At 37.2% G+C, this 16,929-nt stretch overlaps 1 protein-coding gene across 1 annotated transcript in view; it reads right to left on the bottom strand.

Annotated features, from left to right (window-relative positions):
* The window catches only part of SPAG1 (sperm associated antigen 1), a 61,430-nt gene that overhangs the window by 30,699 nt on the left and 13,802 nt on the right, over positions 1 to 16,929 (bottom strand). The window contains exons 6-10 of the mRNA XM_038555197.1: positions 16,673 to 16,782; positions 16,004 to 16,109; positions 12,195 to 12,325; positions 8,961 to 9,067; positions 3,827 to 3,986 (exon numbers count right to left, since the gene is read on the bottom strand). Of these exons, the coding sequence (XP_038411125.1) occupies positions 3,827 to 3,986; positions 8,961 to 9,067; positions 12,195 to 12,325; positions 16,004 to 16,109; positions 16,673 to 16,782 (614 nt within the window). The remainder of the gene's footprint in view (positions 1 to 3,826; positions 3,987 to 8,960; positions 9,068 to 12,194; positions 12,326 to 16,003; positions 16,110 to 16,672; positions 16,783 to 16,929) is intronic.

Raw genomic sequence — 16,929 nt, 5'->3', positions numbered from 1 at the left:
TTTGCATTTTCTTGATGATTAGTGATGTTGATTGAGCACCTTTTTCCTATGCCCAATGGCCATGTGAATGTGTTGTTCAGAAGAATGTCTATTCAGTTCCTATGCTCTTTTTTAATAAAAAATTATCACATTAGTCTTTAACTCACTTGCTCCTCAACATATGTTCAGCTCCAGGTAAGAGTTGGTACAATATCCATGAGCACAAAGAAGATAAATACCAAATTATGTCTGTTTCTTTGACAATGTAGCCTAGGGATGATCAGTTTGGATTTTATAGAACCTATACTTCCCTAGTTGGCATCCAGTAACCACTTTGATGAGACAGAATTTGGAGTCACACAGGTTTAGGGCCACATCCTAGCCATGTGATTTACAGCCCATACAAATATAACAACCTTTCTAGGCTTCCACTGCCTAATCTATAAAAGTGTGGGTTATAGTTTCCTTGAGGGTTAAATAATCTATGTAAAGCAATTTTCATAGTTCTTCGAATGTGCTAATCCTTCAAAAAATAGTACTGAGGAGGGCAGCTCTGTCAAGATGGAATAAACACATTCCACTCATCTCTCCCACTAAATATAACTAAAAACCTGAAACAGAATTGATGGAGCAGCCAAATAAGGACACCAAAAAGGAAATGGCAGTAGGCCAGCTGCAAAAAGGATCGAGAACCTGAAATACCACCAGACCAGCAGTGAGTTCCTCATTTTTCTTTCCTCTGTCATCTCTTAACCTGGTTCAAAGGCTGTCCAAAACCCAGAGCTGGTGTGCTGGGTATGGACAGAAACAGCTTCAGGAGAAGCCATCTATTATTTATCTAAAGCAACAAGACAGCAGATACCTATTGGAGAGAGATCCTGGTTTCTTTTTTTTGTTTTTCCTTTCTGTCCAATGCCAGCCCCAAGCTATCCTACAACAGCTACAGTGGCGGCAGCAGCCAAGTAAGTACATAAAATTCAGAGGGAAAGGAATTCTTTTTCTCTCTCCTGAGAAACTGTGGAGTCCCCACAGTGTCCCCATTGCTGTTCTCTGTCCTCTTGCTGCTCAGTCCTGGAGGCACAGGATCATGGGAAGTGTGCAACAGAAAGGGGAAATTAAAAGCCTGGCTTTCTAGGTAGACGAATAGGAAGTAAAACCTTGGGGTGCTACAAAGAGTAGGGAAGAATCACAGAAAACAATTGTACATGAACTGGGCTAAGCTTCCAGGTGATCCATATCCATAAAGTGACCTTAAGCATCATACTTCAAGTTTTGAGAAGTGAATTACAGAGGAAGACCACTGCCCAGACCCTGGGTAGTAACAGAGTGGTATACAGGTAGGACAGATGCAAGTGGCATTGCAAAGGTTTTGAAACTGAACTGACTTTAGAACCATAGTGCACAGAAGTCATGTAGGAAAACTGCTACCCAAACCTAACCAAGTGATGAACTGCTGAAAAAATATTCTCCAGAAGATTTAAATAGGACTGAAAATCGCATACCATAATATTTGAAGTTGCTAGTATACAGTACAAAACAAGGAAGAAAGAAAACCTTAACATCTGGCAAGGGAAAAGATAATCAATACCAAACCTCAGGTAACACAGAGGTGAATTCTCAAAGACTTTAAGTGACTGTTATAACCATGCTCCAAGAAAGAAAGGCAAACACTACTGAAATGGATAGAAAGATTTAAAAACTTTGCATAGAAGTTGAAGATTAAAAAAAAAAAAAAAAGAAAAAGAAAGGTACCAAATAGAAATTTTAAAATGGAAAAACAGTAGATTTGGCATCAGAGAATGAAAAAAATCAGTGAACTTGAATATAGATCAATAGAAATTTTTCAACCTTCTGTTATTTCAGAAAGAATGAGAAAAAAAGAAGAAAGCCTCAAGGACTTGTGGGACAATACTAAGTGATCTAACAATTGTCAACAATTCCTGTGGGAGAGGAAAAACTGCGTTGCCATCCCAAACCCCCAAAATTTGAAGAATTTGTGACAGACAAATGGTTACCAAGGTTTGAAGTGAGAGAATCATTTGGCTAAAAGAAGAGCAAGGAGTCTTTGGTGTAATGAAATTGCTCTGTATCCTGTCACATGATTTTACACATGCTTGATAGAACCGCATACCAAAAAAGTCCACTTTTACTATGTAAATTTTTAAATAATAATTTACAAACAGGATCAACTGATCTAGTTTATACCGTATTTTGTTCAGTTAAGATTTTCAATTATTTTTTTTTGAAGATTTTATTCATTTATTAATGAGAGATACAGAAAGCAAGAGACAGAGACACAGGCAGAGGGAAAAGCAGGCTCCATGCAGGGAGCCCGAGGTGGGACTTGATTCCGGGACTGCGGGATCACACACTGGGTTGAAGGCAGCGCTAAACTGCTGAGACACCCGGGCTGCGCCAATGATTTCCTTTAATTTTAAGACACTTGGCTTGATACCTTAAGATAAACATAAGCCCTTAGAATAACATTTGCTGCCAGAATTTATGTAAAATCTGGCTGAAAGGTGAGTCTCAATCCTTGAAAAACTAATCACTTTAACTTCTTTTTTGTTCTTTTGATGCCCTGTCTTCCTTTACCATCTCTTTAGTGCTCTTACTCTCTTTTTCTCTCTTCCTCCCTTCTTTTCTGTCCTTTTGTCTTTACCCCGATTTTACTGATATTTTGTCAAGATGTGGATTTTATGTTATATTTGGCACTAAAAAAAACCTTCATTTTTTTAAGTTGAATGAACTGAACACTTTCTATTCTTCTCTCAAAATTAAACTATTCTGTTTTATTACTTACAAGTTGATTTTTGCCTATGAATGATTTTCAAAACTGTTACTTTCCCTTTGGTTGTTCAGGGGCTCTCAGGAAAGAGGTAAATTCATCCCTCCACTTCTTCAGGGAGTAGCGCATCTTTCCCCCTTAAAGGTGACGTAACTGTCATTGTCTTATATTATAAAGATGAAGCTTTATCTAGTCTAGATTCTTTTAAAAAAATTATACCAGAAGTAAAATTATACCTATTTCTTTTGCATATTTAAAAATATTTTTTGAGGGGCTCATACAGCAATTTCCCAGTAATGCATTCATTCATTTTTGTCCTGTACCCTCAGTGAAGGCAACATGTTTGGTTTACAACCAAGCAGATATATACAGAACAATCATCTAGGAGAGGGATTTAAGGTTAACTTGCAAATTATCAATTATGTCAATATACCACGATAATCAGGAATTGAACGTGAGAGAAAGGTGCCAAGTTAAAAAAGAAAAATGGGTTTGGAAGACTCTATTAAGAAAAACACGAAGTGGGATGCCTGGGTGGCTCAGCAGTTGGGCATCTGCCTTTGGCTCAGGGCGTGATCCCAGTCCCTGGATGGAGTCCCACATCAGGTTCCCTGCAAGGAGCCTGCTTCTCCCTCTGTTTGTGTCTCTGCCTCTCTCTCTCTCTGTGTGTCTCTCATGAATAAATAAATAAAATCTTAAAAAAAAAAAAAAAAAAAGAAAAGAAAAAACTCGGAGCACCTGGGTGGCTCAGTGGGTTAAGCATCTGACTCTTGATTCCAGCTGATCTCATGACCCTGAGGTCATAACCCCATGACCCAATGATATCAAGCCCCATGTAGGGCTCCAGGATGGTCCTGATTCTCCTTCCCTCTCCCTTTGCCCCTCCCCCTGCCTCTTCCCCTCTCTAAACAAACAAACAAAAACTTGCTTGTGACTTCATATGGTGAAGCTAGAAAAAGTTTGATAGACTAAGAATTCTGGTAGTACTAGAAAATTTGAGCCAGCTCATCATATAAAAAGGGATGTTTTTGAAGAACCAAAAGAGAAGAGATGATTTACTCTTAACTCCACTGCCGTCTTTGTGTGTTCTTCCACTGTCCTTTCCACCTTCATCCTCTGAATTTTCTACTTCCTGGATAACCATCCTCGTCCCTTTGGTTTGAGTCTTAGATGCAGGTTCAGAATTTTTCATATCTCTCTCAACCTCCAACAAGGTCTTCTGCAACATAAACACCATGTTAAAGAAAACGTTTTCCTTTAATTAAAAATATAACCATTCTATCAGGTAGGAGTATGAAGATATTAAAAAGTGAATAAAGATACATAGGACAACACTTTTTATGGTGACTTTTTTTTTGTTTTTTCAAACAACTTCATTGCTTTGTCTGATTATAATCATACATGTCTGTCGTCAAAAACTGAAAGCATTAATGAGCATGAAAAAAAAATCATCTGAAATCCTGCCACTCTGATAACAACATTCTGACATTCTTAGATGTTTTTACACATATGTACAGATAGTTTTATACAAATAAAATCATGACACGTTTTTAATGTTGAAAATTCTATGTTTTATGCCAACCAGAATGAAAAAAAAAAAAATATATATATATAGAAACATTTCCCTTTGCCCCATGCCCATTTTTAACAGCTTAGGAGGCATAGCTGACAAAAATCACATGCTTAAAATGCACATATTGATAGGTTTTGACATAATATTCATCATTCCCAGAAGTTTCTTCCCATTTCTTTGTAATATCTCCCATTTGCCTCTCCCTGCAACTGCTGTTCTTTCCCTCATGATAGGTTAGTTTGCATTTTCTAGGATTTTATATAAATAGAATCATCCTATGTACTCTTGTTTTGTCTTATTTCTCAGCATAATTATTTTGAAATTTATCCACATTGTGCATTTCTATCAGTTTATTTCTTTTTACTGCTGAGCAGTATTGTATAGTATAGACATAATACAATTTGTTTATCCATTCACTTACTGAAGGACATTTTAGGTTGTTTTTAATTTTGGTGATAACAAAGCCATTATGAATATTTGTGAATAAATCTTTGTATTGATATATACTTGCATTTTTCTTGGGTAAATAAGTATGATTGGAATGGTTAGATCATATGGTAGGTGCATGATTTTATGTTTAACTTCTTAAGCAACTGCTAACCTGTTTTCCAAAGTGGTAGTATCGTTTTATATTCCTAATACTGTCAGATCCTCCATATCCCCACCAACACTTGCTTGGTATGGTCACTCTTTGTAATTTGGGTTATTTTAACAAGTTTGCAATGGTATCTCTTGTGATTTTAATTTACATTTCTCTAGTGACTAATGATCTTGAGCATCTCTTCATATGCTTATTTTCCATTCACATATCTCTTTTGGTGAAGAGTCTGGCAGTCAAATATTTTGCTTATCTTTTTATTTGCCTGTTTGTTTTCTTATTATTGAGTTTTGAGAGTTCTTTGCAGTTCCTACAGATCTTCCTCAACTTACAATGGGGTTATGTGTTGATAACTCCATAACCCCGTTCTAAGTTGAAAATGCATTTACAAGACTCAAAATGGATGAAAGACCTCCTAAATATGAGACAGGAATCCATCAAAATCCTAGAGGAGAACACAGGCAGAAACCTCTCTGACCTCAGGCACAGCAACTTCTTGCTAGTCATGTCTCCAAAGGCAAGGAAAACAAAGGCAAGGATGAACTATTGGGACTTCATCAAGATAAAAAGCTTTTGCACAGCAAAGGAAACAGTCGACAAAAGCAAAAGGCAACCTACAGGAATGGGAGAAAATATTTGCAAATGATACATCAGATAAAGGGCTGGTATCCAAAATCTATAAAGAATTTATCAAACTGAACACCCAAAGAACACATAGTCCAATCAAGAAATGGGCAGAAGATATGAACAGACATTTCTCCAAAGAAGACATACAAATGGGCAATAGACACATGAAAAAATGCTCAACATTACTCGCCATCAGGGAAATACAAATCAAAACCACAATGAGATACTACCTCACACCAGTCAGAATGGCTAAAATTAACAAGACAGGAAACAACAAATGTTGGCAAGGATGTGGAGAAAGAGGAACTCTCTTACACTGTTGGTGGGAATGCGAACTGGTGCAGCCGCTCTGGAAGACAGTGTGGAGGTTCCTCAAAAAGTTGAAAATAGAGCTACTGTACAACCCACTGCACTACTGGTTATTTACCCTAAAGATACAAATGTAGTGATCTGAAGGGGCATCTGCACCCCAATGTTTATAACAGCAATGTCCATATTAGCCAAGTTATGGAAAGAGCCCAGATGTCCATCAACAGATGAATGAATAAAGAAATAAAGAAGTGGTATATATGTACAATGGAACACTATTCAGCCATCCAAAAAAAAAGAAAGAAAGAAATCTTGCCATTTGCAATGATGTGGAAGGAACTACAGGATGTTATGCTATGTGAAATAATTCAGAGAAAGACAATTATCATATGATCTCACTCATATGTGGAATTTAAGAAACAAAACAGGATCATGGGGAAAAGAAAAAAATAAAACGTGACGAAATCAGAAAGGTAGACAAACTGTAAGAGACTCAATTATAGGAAACAAACTGAGGATGGCTGGAGGGGAGGTGGGTAGGGGATAGGGATAAGTAGGTGATGAACATTAAGGAGGGCATATGATGTACTGAGCACTGGGAATTAAATAAGACTGATGAATCACTGACCTCTACTGACCTCTACTTCTGAAACCAATATACATTATATGATAATTAATTGAATTTAAATAAAATTTAAAGTTCCTTAATACAAAAATATTAAAAATTTTTAAAAAAGAAAATCCATTTATAACACCTAACCTACCAAACATCATAGCTTAGCCTATCCTACCTTAATTGTGCTCAGAACACTTATATTAGCCTATGGTTGGGCAAAATCTTCTAATACAAAGCCGATTTTATAATATAGTGTTAAGTATCTCATGTAATTTATTGAATACTATACTGAAAGTAAAAAACACAATGGTTGCATGGACACAGAATGGTTTTGAGTGTATTGGTTTCCTCCTGTGATTACATGGCTGACTGGGATCTGTGGCTTACTACCCCTGCCCAGCATATTGCTAGCCTGGAAAAAAATGAAAATTCAAAGTGCAGTTTCTACTGAATATGTACCACTTTTGCACCATCATAAAGTCAAAAAATCATAAGTAAAGCTATTATAAGTTGAATATATGTATATATTCATGATGTCACAGTTCTTTGGTGGATACACAATTTGCAAATATTTCTTTCCAGTCTGTCTTTTTTTCTTCTTATAGTGTCTTTCAAAGAGCAAAACTTTTAAATTTCGATGAAGTCCAATTTACCAACTTTTTCTTTTGTGGATTGTGCCATTATATCATATCATACCTAATGAATATTTGTCTAATCCAAGGCCTTAATATTTTATCTTATATTTTCTCTAGAACTCTTATAGTCCAGGTTTTACACTGAGATACTCATTTTGAGTTAATCTTTGCATGTGGTTAAGATATAAATGGTTAAGTTCTGAAAGTTAATATGTAAACATGAAATCGCATTGGGTAGTGACATTGTTTTAAATATTTTTTAGAACATTGTCATGCTAACTTTTCAATAAATATACCACTACAAAATGAAAGTACTATGGGAAAAAGATGTGTTCTTCAGGGGGGCCCTAAACCTAATTCACTGAAATGCTAAATTGACAAATACACTAGGGACACTGGCTGCCACTGTGAGAGAGTGAGACAGATAACCTGACAGATGCATGTGGAAACAGTGACAACTTACTGCTGGACGATGGTTCTTCATGGGTTTCTCACATTTCTATGTTGTGAGCAGAGACATAAATAACATTTGTTCTGGACTATCTCTTTCAGGATGTCTGTTACTGAGAAGTCTTGGAAAACAGAGTATTTCTCTTCAGAGAAGAGAGTACGTTTGTTTGCTCTCTAGTAAATAAAGATGGTTCCCTCCTGAACAGAATTTTGGACAGGTTTACTTGTATCAAGTTATAAAAGACGGCACTTTCCTAAATTGTGATACAAACCCGATGAGTGTGCAGCTCTATGTGGGCTCTATGTGGGCCACTCTGCACCATCCCCATGGGACTTGGGGGCTCAGGGAGCTGACGCGAACTTGAAGTTCATAGTTTGCTGTTGTGTGAATAACACAGTCCTCTGTGTCTGACCCAGGAGCCTCATCTCTTCTGCTAGGCCACCTCGTTAATCTGCAAGTAGGGTAAAACCTCAGACTCTTGACAGTTCTCAACATTTACCTCTATTCTTTAGGCCTCAAAACAGCCCCCAGAGTGCATATGTGAGCCAGTCTGCTCAGTCAGGCAGTGAACACTGTCAGTGGTGCTAATGCTTACAATGTACTCTTCTAAGGCCACGGAATGCCTTAATCCTACCTAGGAATGTGCTTAATCCTACCTAGGAAACTTCTATAACACTCTACATAATAAATTGAGATCGGCTCAGTGAAAAGCATTGCCTACAACACTACAGGAAAGAGAAAAATCAAACATCCTTGTTGTGTGATATATCACTTGTATGTGAAATCCAAAAAAGCCAAACTCATAAAAACAGAAGGAATGGTTATTACCAAGAGCTAGGGAGGTATGGGCACTGGGGAGATGTTGCTTAAAGGCACAAACTTGCAATTAGTAGATAAATAAGTCCTGGAGAGCTAAGGCACAGAGTAGAGATTATAGTCAGCAATACTGTATTCTAAACTTCAAAGTTGCTAAGAAACTAAATCTTAATTGCTCTTACCCATAGAAAAAGAAATAATTATGTGATGTGACTGACAGGTGTTAGATAAAGCTAAGGTGCTGATCATATTACAATATATAAATGTACTAGATCAACACATGGACACCTTATAAACAACGTTCTGTGTCTAAATAAAATGCCCTTCAGAAGTAGGCTTACAGTTTTATATAGTTTAAGAGCCTACTTTCTTCCACTTTGAATAGATATTAATAATTTAGGGCATGAGGATATACCTAGTTGTGTTTTTTTTTCTTTTGTGATATATCTAGTTTTAAAGCTGGGAACTAATTCTCAATATCGATCATCCAGCAAGACCGAAGTCATTTTAACATAAATACAGAAATAATAACTAATAGAATCAGGTGAGGAATCCTTTCTGTACTTACTTTGGCCAATTCATTATCAGGTTCAACATTCAGTACTTTATTCAAATCTTCGAGAGCCTCCTGAAGCTTGTTTTGATGTTTATAGGTAGTGGCACGGCGAAGAAGAGCTGAAAATTCACCTCCAAAGGTTAATTTTTTAACATTTGGTTATCATGGTTAGAACTTATTTTTCAAGGGGAAGAATACAAATAGAATCATTTCGCCTGCAATCGTGCAAAGCTTACACCCATTTTCATATTGTTGTGCGTACATGTCCAGAAGATGGTGGTGGGATAAACAGAAGAGGCTGCCTTAGGCACCAGGCCCGGCGCAGCCCCAGGCCCTGCCCGCTCCAAGTGCTTGCCGACTCCAGACCTGCCGATGCCAGGCTGCACTGCAGTTCCGGGAAGCTTTTCATGGAATGTGAACACTTTCCTCCTAATAATCATCGTTAGCAGTACTTTGCCACTTGATAAAAATTGAGAAAATCCTTTCCTCAAATTTAGTATATTGCTGATCAGCAGATAGCTCAGAATACAAGCCGTTAATGAAGCCTTTATAGCAATCTCTAAAATGATTAGACGAAGGTATTTCACACAGGGAATGGACAGAACCCTGATGAGGAGGAGGTCAGCTCAGTTCGGAAACTGAGTACTTTGGTCATTTGCATCAGATCTGTATACTTCAAATAATTCGGCAGTTCTTTAATACTGATAATGAATGTCTTTAGAGTCCCATAATTTTCCATGTATAATGAGAGACCTTTGTATGGTAAGTCATTATTTTAAAAAGAATGAGGCTTGGAAATTGTGAAAAATGAGAAATTTATATCCGATATATTTTAATATGCTATTTTAAAACATACATTTGGCCAATTTGATTTTAGTGTTAGAGTGAGCCATGAAAATCTACAGGATAAATCATTTTGTCATAAACTTAATCAAAATCATTGCATTATACTTTAAATACATGGTTAGCTATTACCATTATTACTCAGAAGGGAACACCATAAAGAACATGATATGGCAGTTATAATTTTTTTAACTTTTTAGTTTTGAAATAATTTTAGATATATGAGAAAGTTGCAAAGATAATAGTTTTCATATATCTCCTTCCAGATTTCCCTGATGCTAACATCTTACATAAAAATGGAATATTTGCCAAAACTAAGAAATTAACATTGGCCTAATACTATAAACTACAGGCTTTACTTGGATTTCATCAATTTTCCCATAATGCCTTTTCCTGTTGCAGGATGAATCAAAATACCACACTGCACTTAGAACACTTATATTTTGAGTAAAACATAAAGTTTTGGAAAGGAAGTTATTCACTTAAGTAAAAAATAAGACTTCTTAATGTTTTATAGCCCTACTCATACTAGATTTGGCTCTACCCATTTTTTTTAAAAGATTTTATTTATTTACTCATGAGAGAGACAGAGAGAGGAAGAGACACAGGCAGAGGGAGAAGCCCGCTCCCTAAGGGCAGCCTGATGCAAAACACGATCCCCAGGGATCACGACCTGAGCCAAAAGCAGACACTCAACCACCAAGCCAGCAAGGTGCCCCTATCCAGTTCGTTTCTTAAATAGTGAAGATTCTAGTGCTTTTGAAATTACTCAAACAAGGGAAAATGGAAACGTAAAGTCACTCTGGTAGCAGAAGATGAACCTTATGGTTGAATGTGGGTTCTAGAGTCTGCTGCCCAGCGTTGAGTCCTGTCTCTGCCATTTGCTAGCTGTGTGACCATAGGTGAATTGCTTTATTTTTCCATGCCTCAGTTTCCACTTTCTGTAATGAGTGTACTAACAATAGCACCTGCACCTCTATCAGCTATTGTGAAATCAGTGAAGTTAATACACGTCAAGTAACTGGCCCAGGGCCTGGCACAGTGTTGGTATGGGCCCATCAGAAGATCACAAAACTTTTTGCCACCTCCTAAAACTGGGAGCCTTCCCATTCTCTGTGATAGAGACAAAATAAAGGCACAAGAGATTTTTGCCGGTGAAAGAAGGGCAATCCGTGGCAATGACAGTAAGGGCTGATGCTCTAGGGTTTCCCCTCAGCATATCCACAGCTTCTGCACACACATTTTCACAGGCACACAAGGGTACATTCCAAGTAGAAAAAATGAAGTGTTTATATCCATGACATTTAAAAAAACAGAGTTTAATATAAATTATGCTGCTGCCTTGTGGAGTGATTCTTTCTCAATAACAGAAATGGAGAGTGGAGTCTAATGTGTATAGTCAGACTCAGACAACAGCAAGGCTGTACAGCCACTGAGACAGGAAATCCAAACACAGAGTAGGTTTTGGTAAAAAACTATAGTTAGTTCTAGGCACATATCTATGGACATGTAGGCAGAAACGCCCACAAAGCCACTGGCAGAAGGTTCTAGAGCTTTGGCATGGGCTTATTATATTAACAAATGTCAGAAATTCTATATTAAATTATACTCAGATTTTTTTTTGATAAAAAGGTAGCTCAATAAAAAGTAACAAAAAGATAAATACTATATAATTCCACTTAGAGGAGATTCCTAGAATAGTAAAATCATATAGACAGAAGGTAGAGTAGTGGTTGCCAGAGGCTGAGGGGAGGGGAAAGAAGAGAGTTACCGTTTAGGGACAAAGAGTTTCAGTTATGTAGGACAAAAAACGTTCTGGAAATGGAGGATAGTGATGACCACACAACAATATGAATATATTAATACTACTGAATTGTACACTGAAAAATGATGAAGATGGTTTTATGTTATGTGTATTTTACCACAATAAAAAATTAAAAATAAAAAAAAACACTATAGTACAAATGCAAGCTTGAGATATTTCTTTTAAAAGATACATATTTTATTCAATGTCCTGGGCTCATTAACCACTTCAATGCAAATAACCAGGAATTTCAATCCCAAGTTATGGGGCACCTGGGTGGCTCAGTGGTTGAGTGTCTGCCTTCAGCTCAGGTCATGATGTGGGGGTCCTGGGATCAAATCCCGTATCAGGCTCCCCATAGGGAGCCTGCTTCTCCCTCTGCCTATGTGTCTGCCCCTCTCTCTATGTCTCTCATGAATAAATAAATAAAATCTTAAAAAATAAATAAATTCCAAGTTGAAGTTAAAAAATAATTTTGGGACAGTGATAATAGAAATTAGAGCATATTTGAAATATTCTTAGTATAATTGCAGTGAATGTCTACAAATGGTCTAACAAAGTCTGATGTAAATTCAAAGCATTCTGTGAATATTTTTTACCTTTTATGTTTCCAGGTTCTAATTCCAAGACCTTTTCACAATCCCAAAAAGCACTGTTCCAGTTCTGTAGTTTGAGTTCTGCTTGAGCCCGATTGTTGTAGGCCACCACGGTGGGAAGCACTGATATACTCCTACAAAAGAGACATTTACTGGTTACACGTAGACCAGAGGAAAACGTAAGAAGATAGAGAAACTCAGCTAAAGTTATAAACAAAATAAGTATAGCCTGCGTTATGGGCAGAATTGTGTCCCCACCCCGTATTCACATGCTGAGGTCCTCACCTCCAGCAGCTCAGAATATAACTATATTTGGAGATAGTCTTTAAAGAAATGATTAGGTTAAAATGAGGTCATGAGGCTGTACCCTCATCCAATATGACTGGTGTCCTTATAGGAAGAGGACATTAGGGCACAGACACATGCTGAGGAAAGACCACTTGCAGTCACAGAAGATGGCCACCTACAAGCCAAGAAGAGGGGCCTCAGAAGATGCCAGCCCTGTGGACACCTTGATCTCAGATTTGCAAACTCCACAATGGTGAGAAAATAAATTTCTGTTGTGTAAGCCCCTCAGCCTGTGTCACTTTGTTATGGCAGCTCCAGCAAACTAATATAGCCTGCATTGTCAAGAATAAAAAAATGCAGTTCTACAGACATACTGAGTCAGTATTTAGGCAGATGCTGAAATATCCAGTTAAGCAGTTTGAAGTTGACTCTGGCTTTAGAAGTGACACAGTAACCTACATATCCACAGACCTCCTAAAAAAAAAACAACAGTGTAGTTAACATCAAATATCAAATACATTTTTTTGACTCCTTGGGGACAATTTCCTAGTACCAAAAAAAAAAAAAAAATGAAGCAATCAACCACACCTAATATCCTTTATTAAGTTGTTATGGTGAGTTTACTTTATAATCTAAAAACAAGAGTTTTTAAAAAATAAAATAAAAACAAGAGTTTAGTTTGTAATCTAAAAGTAGATTTAACTCTAAGGAAATGATCATCATTTTTTTTTTCTTGGTGCAAAAAGGTGGTTTCATTAAAGCACAGGGACAGGACCTGTGAGCAGAATGAGCTCAATAATGATCATAATCAGAAAAAGCCAATTGAAGGAAACAGAACAGTAACAGTAACTGAGGAATACAGACTTTAAGAGAGCAAATTTTACTACATTAGGGATATGAAAGCAAAATAGCTGAAAGAAGGACTTAAAACCTACCCAGTTTTTGCTTAATAAGTTGATTTGGAGTGCTGTGAAATAATATATTCCTAGGTGTAGGGAAGACAAGGGTATTGGTGCACTGAATTTTCTGAAGAATAGAAGATAAAAGGGAAAAGATACAAAAAGTGGCAATTTCCTAAGATCACTAAAGATGAATATAAAGAAATCACATGGTTGGGTAGAGACCAAACATAGACAATACATGTAAGAATAACTAATATAAGAACCTGACAACTGAGCACCTCTCACACAAACACCAGCTCATTTAATCCTCACTATGATCCTGGAGGGAGCATTACTGCTCTTCCCATCTTATAGATGAGAAAAACCAGATGTAACAGAAAGGCTAAGTAACATGCCAGAAGCCACCAGTTAGTAAATGAGTCAGGACTCAAACCCAGTCTGTTTAATTTAATCCTCAAGGCAGCTCTGAAGTAGGCACTCTAACAATCTCATCACATGGAGGAAACTGAGGCAAGAGAGGTGAAGAATCTGCCCAATGTCAGAAAGTGGCAGTCTGAGTTCCCTTAACCATTATGCTATGCTGCTTTAATTTTTCCAGCTCTGTGATTTCTTAAAAGAAGAAAAAAGTTTTTTTTCCCTGTAACATACAAAGAGATTCTCCACTGGTGGAAATCCCTAAGAAGATAGAGAACAACATCACAGCTGACTTCTACCTGCCTGAAAGGGGAAGACTATACTGAACGAGAGATAGATCAAGGGCCTCTTTACCTTGGATGTTCACTTAAACAGTGGAGACAAACTTCTCTAGAGACACAACACTGAAAAAAAAAAAAAAAAAACTTCCATCCAAAGATGGAAAAGGATTGTAGAGAATTATTTATTTCTAAGATGGAGTAAGGGATTCTTTTTTTTTTTTTTTTTTTATTTATGATAGTCACACACACACACACAGAGAGAGAGAGAGAGGGAGAGACACAAGCAGAGGGAGAAGCAGGCTCCATGCACCAGGAGCCCGACGTGGGATTCGATCCCGGGTCTCCAGGATCGGGCCCTGGGCCAAAGGCAGGCGCTAAACCGCTGCACCAACCAGGGATCCCTGGAGTAAGGGATTCTATAAGCACAATTAGTTTATGATGCTATTTTAGGAAGTTAGTCTACTTTTGATCAACTACAAGAGCTTCAAAAGTTCATACAAGTATTTATTGAACATCTCCTATGAACCAGGTACTTTGTTGGGCATTGGGGATACGATGGTATAAAAAACTGACAAGGGCACTCTGCTCTGACAGAGCTGACAGTCTAGTTACTATCAAAACACACAAACTTAAATTGTACTCCAACAAGTACCATAAAGGAGAGGCAAGACTGCTATAAGATCCTATAAAGTGGGGAGTCAGGGATGGGGAGGAGTGGAGTAGGGTGCAGATTTAACCCTGTATGGGAGGTAAAGGAAAACTTCCCTAAAGAGGTGATGCATGGGATGAAATTTGAAGGTAAGTCTGAATTAACTAGATAATGAGAAGAGGAAAGAATATTCTACACCGAGGACCCAGCATATACAAAGGCCCTGCGGTAGGAAGTAGCATCATAAATACTAGGATTAGATCCAGGCAGTCTGACTACAGAACCTGAATTCTTAACCTCTAAGCTATGTGGACTTCCTGTCAAGTTCCATTCAGATGGCTTCATTTTCTCTCTAAAATAGGAAAGTTAGGATCTCTGTCAAACTAGGGGTGAAGAGCTTAAGGGGCTGAGAAAAGTATTGAAAAACAAGGGAAACAAGTGAATTTATGATAAATCTTAAGTACAGTATCTTGAGTGATTCCAACATAAGCTTTTTAGCTTATCAATATCATTTCAACAATTAATTGTAAACATTATCCTTGTTTTTTTAAAAAGATTTTATTTATTTATTCATGAGAGAGACAGAGAGAGGCAGAGACATAGGCAGAAGGAGAAGCAAGCTTTTCACAGGGAGCCTGATGTGGGACTTGATCTCAGGACCTCGGGATCACAACCTAAGCCAAAAGACACTCAACCACTGAGCCACTCAGGCATCCCTATCATTTTTTTTTTAATTTTTAATTTATTTATGATAGGCACACAGCGAGAGAGAGAGGCAGAGACACAGGCAGAGGGAGAAGCAGGCTCCATGCACCGGGACCCCGACGTGGGATTCGATCCTGGGTCTCCAGGATCGCGCCCTGGGCCAAAGGCAGGCACCAAACTGCTGCACCACCCAGGGATCCCCAATTTTTTTTTTTTTAATGGAAGTTTAAACTACAACAAGGAGCACCTGGCTGGCACAGTTGGTAGAACATGCAACCTTTTTTTTTTTTTAAGATTTTATTTATTTGAGAGAGAACATAAGCAGTGGAGAGGGACAGAGGGAGAAGCAGACTCCCCACTGAAAGGAGAGCCCAATGTGGGACTCCAAGCCATGACCCTGGGATCATGACCTGGCTGAAGGCAGGCACTTAACAACTGAACCACCCAGGCACACCTGAGCATCTAAATCTTGATCTCAGGGTCATGAGTTCAGGTTCCGTGTTGGGCATGGATGGAGCCTAGTTAAAAAAAGAAAAAAAAAGGCAACATAAACCACAACAAAAATCTGCTTACCTAGTATAATACATCACAGCCTCTTCATAGTCTCCTGAGTTGAAAGCTTCATTTCCTTTTTCCTTTTCACGAGTAGCAAGGCAAGTCTTTTCCTTCTCAGTTAGACCTAGAAATAAGTGTTATCTACTGTAAATAAAAATATAATTGAATACAATTTTTAATGCTTATTTTAACAGAAGCAGAACATTGTGAAGTAAATAAAAGAAAGTAAAGGATCGCCTATGTCTAGGAAATGTTTCTTTAAACGATTCACAATTTTTCAGGGTTTAGATTTAGTATTGATTTTCTTTCACTTTAAAGGTGCTATAACACCAATGGACTTCAAGTAAAAACAAACTACTATATTTTCTGTTTTCAGAAAAAAACAAAAAAATTGAGGGATTGGAGAAAAAAGAGGATTTGAAAAAAGAATGGAAAACAAATTATAGAAAAAATAGGTTTATATTTTTGAGTCTTACTAAATTTAAGTAGTATAACTATGACTCATATAAAATTAGGTAGTTAAGGGATGAAACTGAATTTGTTAGAGGTGGTCAAGTCTAGGAGAAAATCCATAAATTTTTCATGGAAATCTGTAGCACTTAAAGAGAAGGTCTTCTAGTTCGATAGCTTTTATTATAATTTTGAAAATGCAAAGATGACAAAATATCCTTATTTTTCCCCAATTACCTGCTGTGCCTATTCTTGTCTCAATTTTAGACAAATATGACTTGTTGTTTACTACAGTTTTTTCTTTGTAATCTTCATCAATTTTTGAACATTCCTTTTCCACGTCAAATCTTAAATGAAAGGAAAAAAACTGAAAAAAATGTATAATTCAGGCAAGAAAATAAAATTTATTATTGATATTCTTATACTTGTACCACTGTGCCTTTAGAGACAATTCCAAAAACATATAATAGGTTTATATTACAAGTCATCTGTAT

The sequence above is a fragment of the Canis lupus genome, chromosome 13 (assembly GCF_011100685.1).
Source record: "Canis lupus familiaris isolate Mischka breed German Shepherd chromosome 13, alternate assembly UU_Cfam_GSD_1.0, whole genome shotgun sequence".
NCBI lineage: Eukaryota > Metazoa > Chordata > Mammalia > Carnivora > Canidae > Canis > Canis lupus.
The sequence above is the reverse complement of the archived record's forward strand: the minus strand, read 5'-3'. Positions and strand labels throughout refer to the sequence as shown.